This window comes from Rousettus aegyptiacus, unplaced genomic scaffold (genome assembly GCF_014176215.1).
Source record: "Rousettus aegyptiacus isolate mRouAeg1 unplaced genomic scaffold, mRouAeg1.p scaffold_m13_p_5, whole genome shotgun sequence".
Taxonomy (NCBI): Eukaryota; Metazoa; Chordata; class Mammalia; order Chiroptera; family Pteropodidae; genus Rousettus; species Rousettus aegyptiacus.
Window position 1 is genome coordinate 79564152 of NW_023416308.1, and position 8572 is coordinate 79572723.

The window sequence follows — 8572 nt, forward strand, 5'->3', positions numbered from 1 at the left end:
TATTAGTAAAATGGAAAACAAAATCACAATGAGATACCGCCTCACACCATTTAGAATGGCTGTCATCAACAGGACAGGTAATAACAACTGTTGGAGAGACCATGGGAATTGGTGCAGCCACTATGGAAAACAGTATGGAAGTTCCTCAAAGAATTAAGAATAAAATTTTCATATGACCCAGCAATCCGTTTTCTGGGTATCCACCCAAAAAATTTAAAAACATTTATGCGTGACTATATATGCACCCTGATGTTAACTGCAGCATAATTCACAGTGGCCAAGACATGAAAACAACCAAAGTGTCCTTCAATATCGGATAAACAAGAGGTGGTACATATATACAATTGAATATTACTCAATCATAAGAAAAGATGAAATACTACTATTTACGACAAAATGAATAAATCTTGAGATAATCATGCTAAATGAAATAAGTCAGATAGAAAAAGTTGAGAACCATATGATTTCACTCATATATGAGATATAAAATTGAAAGCAGCAAATGAACAAAACAAACAAAAACTCAGACACAGACAACAGTTTAGTGGTTACAAAAAGGAAAGGAGGTCAAATATATGGTAAAGGAAGGAGATTTGACTTTGGGTGGTGAACACACAATGCAATTTACCAATGACATTATTGAATTGCACACGTGAAACCTATATAATTTTATTAACCAATGTGACCCCAATAAAATTAATAACAATTTTATTTAAATTTTAAAATGTTAATGTTGAAAAACACATTGTTTTACAAGCTGAAAATTTAAGCCCTAATCATTGCATTTCTAGAAGTTTATCTCCTTTAATACTGACTTCACTGTTTCCTTCTCCAGTGTCATCAGCTTGGAGTACAGGTGAAACACCTGTGGGCAGAATGGAACTAATGTTCCCATTCATACAAGGAATGCTGCTCCCTTATCTGGCATCATTTAACATTGATTCAGGAGAGTATGTCATCCTATCAGTTGAAGGTAAAACAGGACATGGACTGGAACTACATCGTGGTATTACAGAGCAATGGTCTCAAATGCCTTTGGGGTAGATAGGTGCAGTCACTTTTGTAGGAATGCCTAATAGGTAGTGCGGAGCCTGTGGTACCAGTGCCAAGGTCAGGGAGCCAACAAGGTAAAGGATATCTGCTCTTTCCACTGCCACCATTGAGTGCCATAGGTAAGACAGCATGAGAGCTTGAACACAGATGGGTGAGAGCCAAAGTAAAGCTCTAATATAGCTCAAGACCAAGGTTCAGTAACAAACCATTGATAGACCAGAGCCCTGAATTTGTCCTATGTCTGACATGAGTGACAGTTACCTCCAATCAGCATGCCAGCAATCTTCAGGTGGCTCCGCTTACGGGGTTTCACGAAAGAACCACTATGCAGTCTAGAAAAAGTTATTTGCTTATCAAGTCATTTTTCTGAAACCAAGTCCCAGCCATGAGATCTGAGGATGACCCCTAGACATGCATCAGAGAGATCCTTAGGGCAAATGGCCAACTCCACAAGCTGGTCAGTATTGGAAAAAGAGAGTCTTAGAGTTTCCTTGAAGAGAAAAATTTTGAGTTGGGCCCACACGTGTTTAGTCCAGGCTCAGGGCATCCCATCAATACAGCGTTATTGTCCCCAGCTGGTCCCAAGCACCATAAGTGGACTTTGAAAATTTTGAGGAAACTACTCCGAAGCACAGAGGGCCCTGAGAAGGAAGCCTAGGACAGGGACTCTGCTCAGTCAGATCTAAGTATGGTACTGCCTTTTGATTATACACCATTTCAGGGTTAGCATTACTGTGTACTCCAATCTACATTGTCTACACTATTATGTTTATATTGCTTTCCCCCCAATCCCGTAAATAGATTTAACCATAAAGTTGCTTGATATATGCCATACATCCCTTCATTTTATAGATAGCAGAAATAATTTGATTTATTTATTGAAGTATGCTTATGTGTGGTACAGATATGAATGACTAGAGAGTTGGTCAATCCTTATCACTCAGAACTTATGGACCACAGGACTGTACCAATTTCAATCATGTTTTGCTAATATTTTACTTGCACATGCACTCAGAGATTCTCTAGTCTCCCTTTTCTTATTACCAATACCAATCTTAGCTCTATCTCCTACTTTCCTAGATATCTCCACCTGGGACCCATGGTAGAGAGTTATCTATATCTATATCTATATCTATATCTATATCTATATATATAAAATATGTTTATTCAAATCTCTACATGAGTTAAGAGTTTTAATCAAAAGTATTTATCTGAGTGATCTCTTCTTACATCAAAATAATGCTTAATATAGGTACAATGTATACATACAAGTTGCTGCCTTCATTGGACCTTGGTATTCTCTTTGTAAAATTAAGGGGATAATTCAGGTGAATTTCATTCTCTTTCCATCTTTAAAATTTTATATTTCCATAAAATTTTAGGGGCATGAGGCAGAGGCTGAAAAGTAACAAATTACAATTCATGTACACAGACCTAAGGAAATTTCACAAGGTGCTATAGAATGCAAAAATTTTGCTTTGTCAGTGCCCGGTTTCAGACCAAGAGCTGTCCAGATTCACAGTAGCTATAACAGGTACTGTTGCTTTCCTTGTCTTCTTGGCTATATCTGCCCCCATTTCCTGATACCTTACTCTGATATGCTTTTGAGCAGTTTGCCTATTGTCATCTAAACCTAGAGAGTGGTTTTAAAACATCAAATATGATGGAAACGTCTCCTGATTTCTAAGCAAGATTGCACTTATCAGTCACAAATTTCAATTCAAAGCAAACCATATTTTGGTTTAAAGCAAATTACATTCTCGAGCTATATCTAGAATTAGGAAATGGGACTATATATTAGAAATATGAGGATTGATAAATTATACGGAAATTATTCTGAGCTTAATAACAAAATGGGCCTTGTGCTTAAACCATAGAACAACTCTTATTTCTTTTTTCAAATTTTCTAAAATCCTATATATCTAAAGTTAACGATGTAGCAAACAAGGGAAATTGTAAGTAGAATTCAATTGGAACTAGACATAGACACAATACAATTATAATGTCTCAAATGACTTTGTTTCAAGTGAGAAAATAATATCTTACATCCTCAATGGAAACATTGTAACCTCTAGTAAACTGATGAAGTCTTTGGAGAGGGGCTTTCTTGTGTTTTAGCTCTTCCGGCAGAAGGTGAAGGAAACTCCACATACTTGTGAAAAAACAGAATACAGATAGAGCTCAAGGTCTAGATTTTCTTAGAGTCTCTCTTCCTGGATGATGCCCTAGTACTAGGGCATGCTATAGGGCATAGTTTTCCTGAGTATAGATAGAAAAAGACTGAGAGGCAATTGACTACATTAGACAACCAGTTTTTTAAAGTTAATTTTTAATTATAGGTGAAACACAATATTTAATTAGTTTCAGGTGTACAACATAGTGATTCAACAGTTAGATACCATATGAAGTGATCATCACAATAAGTCTAGTAATCAACTGTTATCATATATAGTTATTACAATATTATTGACTATATTCCCTATGCTGTACATTATGTCCCTGTGACCTATTTTATAACTGGACATTTGTACTTTTTAATCTCCTTTCCCTTTTCCAGTTTTTATTTTTTTATCATCTAAGTCAGACAAGTTAGAGTTATTATGAGAGAGAAGGTAATGTTGTCTATCGTCAAAAAGAGATTCTAGTTAGAGCTGATATTTTCTCATTTTTATTATTTCACTTTTCAATTAATGAGAAGCTTACTAAGAATAGCCTCTGATCATTCCCTCATGGCACACATCTTCCCAATTGTACCAACTTTTATCTTCCCAAATCAAGTCTGACTATATAATCTTTTCTTAAAATTTCTTCCTATGACCTCTATTTCTCCATTGTGTAATATAGGCTTTACATGATAAAGTACAAATGCCACTGTGGTCAGTCTTCTTTTAATACCAAATCTACCTTTTACATTTTAATTCCATTCCACTTCATGACTCTTCAAAACATTATACCATTTATGGTGATCCAAAGTCCTACTTGTGAGATATCTAGAACTCATTTCCACTTTCCTTCAGCTCTCCTTCAATTTCCATCCCCTCCATGATGGTCTTCTGTATGAAATGTCTAGATATGATCTCTGTGCCTCCTGTACATTCATGTCAGTGTGCACTGCTCTTATAACATGCACATTTTCCCTTTGGTTTATTGTTTCTACCTTTCCCATTTTTCTCCAATTATTTATTGTGGTAGCATACATATAACATGCAACCTACTATCTTAATTATTTTTAAGTGTACAGGTCAGTAGTATTATGTACATTCATATTGTTGTGCAATCATAATGACCATTGTTCTCCCAAACTTTTTTATTTTGCAAAAACTGAAACTCTGTACTCATTAAACTCCCCATGACCTCATTCTCTATCTCTTGGAAATTACCATTCTACTTTTTATTTTTTTATCTCTCTTTTATTCCCATGCCACAACCTCTGATACGCATTATGTTCTATTATGAGTTTGACTTTTTAAAAAATATTCCACATAAAACTGAGATCATGCAATATATTTTTTAATTAAAAATTTTTAAATTATAGTCAACACTCAATATTATGTCAGTATAGTGGTTAGACATTTATATAACTTAAAAGTGATTTCTTTGATAAGTCTAGTGCTCACCTGGCACCATACAGTTATTATACTATTAATGAGTATATTCCTAATGTTGTACTTTACATCCTCATGACTGTTCTGTAACTATCAAAGTGTACTTCTTCATTCCTTCACCTTTTCCACCCTCTCTGGCACCCCATCTATCTGGCAACCATCAGTTTGTTCTCTGATGAGCTCATGCAATTCTTGTCTTTATGTGACTGGCTTATTGCACTTAGAATAATGTCCTCAGGTTTATTCATATTGTTGCAATGGTAGGATTACCTTCTTTTTTAATGCTGAAAAATAGTCATTGCATGTATAGACTACTTTTCTTTTTATCACTATTGAATGTTTCAGTTCAGTTATTATATTTTTAAGCTCCAGGAATTCTATTTGGTTCATTTTTATAATAACAGTTCCTTTATTAGACTTCTCATTTTGTTCATGTATTGTTTTACTGATTGCATTTAATTGTCTCTTTTCTCTTGTAGTGCACTGAGCTCCTTTAGGATGGTTATTTTAAATTCTTTGTCAAACAGTTCATGGATCCCCATTTCTTTAGGATCAGTTATTGGAGCTTTATTAGTTACCTTTGTTGGTGTCATGTTTTCCTGATTCCTTGTGATCTATGTATATTTGAGTTGAATACATGCATTTGAAGGAATAGCAACCCCTTCTAATTTTTAGACTGGTTTAGCAAGTAAAGTTTTTCTTCTGCTGGGTCTTTGGACTGATGGAACTATCTCTAGATCATGATCGCATAGAGCTGGAACCTCGCCATATGGCTATCACCTGGTCTGAAGACAGATTCACAACTGGCAGGCCTGTTACCAGGGTTACAAATAGATGTAGCTTCCACTGGGTCCCTGAGAGTACTCTCATTGGATCACTGGGCTGATCTCCCTTTGGGCAGAACTGCCACAGGTCTGTGGTAGAGTGGAACTGGAATCAGGTCACGGGGCTGCTTTAGGGAAGACAGTCAGGCCTGAGGTTGATGTGCCTTTTCTGGGGACACAGACAGACATGGCACCTCCTGAGTCCTTTGGCAGAAGAGGATAGTGGCAGGACCACGTACAAGTGGAACTGGAGCCGAATTCACAGGGAACAGGGCTGTTGTCAGTATGCAGCCAGGACTACGATCAGGAGGCCTGTCATTGGTGTGTTGTGCTTGCCTTCTCAAAGCAGCCCTTCTTGGACATGGGCTCAACCTGGGTTTTATCACCTACCTGAACTCCAAAGCTCCCTCAAATCTGTGTTTCTCCATGGATGGATGCTAAATACATGTTTCTGTAAGGGGAGATGAGCTGAAGAAACAATAAGAACTAACATGTTCACAAATTTTATAATCATCAATTTCATTTAGTATATAATTTTCATTTGTTTCACAAGCATTTTTAAACTTTAAGAAATAAAGAGTCATCACAGATGACATACTGTTAAATTTACCAGTTCAAAAACAACAGTGTATGATATGAGGCTAGGCTTATCAAGAACTTCTTAAAATCAGAAAATTAAGATCATGGAGAGGAAAAAAAAACACCGTAAAACGAGTCTAATTTCCATCTTTTCTTGCATACACTTCAGTAAACAACTATTTTTAGGCAGCGCATTATTATTTATAGAAACATTTTACATTTTTCTTTGTTTTTTTTGTAATTGGCATGTGATCTCTACTTGAACATCTCTATGAAAGAAATATTGTTACTATCTGAAAGAGATCTAAAACATTATATAGTTATAACAGTGAATCAAAGTTTTTCCCCTTGAAATTTATTCTTATATGGCACATTTTGTGCCAGGGGTCAACAGAGAATATCTTGCAAGTACACATTCAGACACACACAAAAACACATGCATCCAACAATTACAGCCAATATTCTCTCTCTCTCAATCTCTCTCTCTCTCTCTCTCTCTCTCTATATATATATATATATATATATATAAATAAAATATATAAATTATATACATAAAATTATATATATAATTTATATTATAGACATGATATATAGTATGTAAATATACTAATATTATATACAATAACATATAATTTACAACTAATTTTTCTAAAAATATTCCTTATTAATTTGATCACATTTCAGCATACTCAAACTTTATTCCTTCATAACTGAAATAAATTACCTCTCGTTCAATCTTTTTTTAACAAAAAGACTCTGTACCCGCTCCTGGATCTGCTTGGTCCTGATCCCGTAAACAACTGGGTTGAGGGCAGGGGGAATAACTACGTAGAGATTAGCTAAGAGAATATGGATATACTGGGGGATGCCATGACCAAAGCGGTGTGTGAGGAAGGAGAAGAGAGCTGGACCAAAGAAGGCAAAGATGACACAGATATGGGAGCTACAGGTATTTAGAGCCTTCGAACGGGTATCTTGGGAAGGGAGGTGGAAGACAGTGTATAAGATCCTGGCATAAGAGATAATGATAACAAGCACATCCAGAAACAAGATAGAAATATTCCCAAGACCATAGTAGACATTGGCACTAATACTGGCACAAGCCAGACGTGCCACTCCCATGTGTTCGCAATAGGTATGAGGGATGATTCTATGTCCACAGTAAGGCAGCCTCAGGAGGAGAAAAACTATGGGCACGATCATGCATAAGCTTCTTAGAACTACCACCACAGCAATCACACCAATGACTCTGTTGGTGAGGATCATGCTGTATCTGAGGGGGTTGCAAATCGCCACATAGCGATCAAAACCCATGGCAAGAAGTACAATGCTCTCCATGACTGTAAAAAAAGTGTATAAAAAAGACTTGAGTAACGCAACACTCAAAGCACAGCTCCTGAAGGCTGAACCAGAAGATACTCAACATCTTGGGGATGGTAGTAGTAGAGAGACTCAGGTCAATCACTGACAGCATGGCCAGAAAGTAGAACATGGGTTGGTGAAGGCTATGATCGACCCAGATCACAAACAGAATGATGACATTTCCAACTAGAGCAATCAAATAGACTACACAGAAAGGAAAGCCAAGCCACACTTGTGCAACTTCCAACCCTGGAATTCCCAGCAACAGGAATGAAGAAGGGTGAGACTCAGTGACATTAGGAGAAGTCATTCTTCTGCAGAGTCATAATAGTGTGGTTTTTAAAAGTTGTTGCTGGTTCCCATTGAAGAATTTATCCACCATTAACAGAGATCTATAAAATTTAAATAAAAAACATTCTCAAACAAAGCATTAATACTAGGAATAAGGTTCTCTAACGGCCTTTGTTTCTTTTCCTTTTTCAGCTCTCCATAAGTAATCCCAGTATCACTCCTCACCTGCACCATAGAATCCAACACTCTGTCTCTATTAAAATTATGTGTTCTGAGTAAATACACTGATTCTATTTCTCAAGAAATAAGTATTATTAGGAGATAAGATAATTGGTAGTCATAATAACCACCACAAGAATAATAGCTATTATTAATTGGGTACCTACTATTTTTCAGACATCATTCTTATCCTCATTTGCATATATTATCTCATTTAGTTCTCCCCACAATTCTGTGGCACAAGTTATGCTAGTATCTGGTTTATGAAAGAGAAAGGTTTTGGTAAATTAATTAACGTCCCATTGTTGCAAAGCTAATAAACAGTAAAATCAAAATGTGAAATTAGTTCGAAACTAGGCTTTACAAACTTGATAGTGGAAGTAGTGAAAAGAGAGAGAAATAAAAATAAGGAGTGGGACAGAATAAAAGAACCTAGAATATTTCAAACTACCTAGAAGCCAAGAGCAGAGACCAAGACCTCCCTCTGGGCAATAGCTACTTCTTTACTACACATCTGCTCATTTAGCCCCCAAAACATTTTTTACTATTGTTGCAGATATGGTTTTCACCTCATGCCTGATCTATGGCATCAGTCATAATATCAGACTTCTAACTCCCCAATAGTCTATTTTGAATTCA

At 36.1% G+C, this 8572-nt stretch overlaps 1 protein-coding gene across 1 annotated transcript; it reads right to left on the reverse strand.

The window, feature by feature from the left end:
- Positions 1–4154: 4154 nt before the first annotated feature.
- LOC107507954 (olfactory receptor 52E8-like) lies at positions 4155–7739 on the reverse strand. Its single transcript, XM_016139417.2, is given in 3 exon segments — positions 4155–4230; positions 6810–7411; positions 7413–7739. Coding segments are annotated over 3 exon segments (999 nt in total). The 5' UTR covers positions 7734–7739.
- Between the last annotated feature and the right edge of the window lie 833 nt (positions 7740–8572).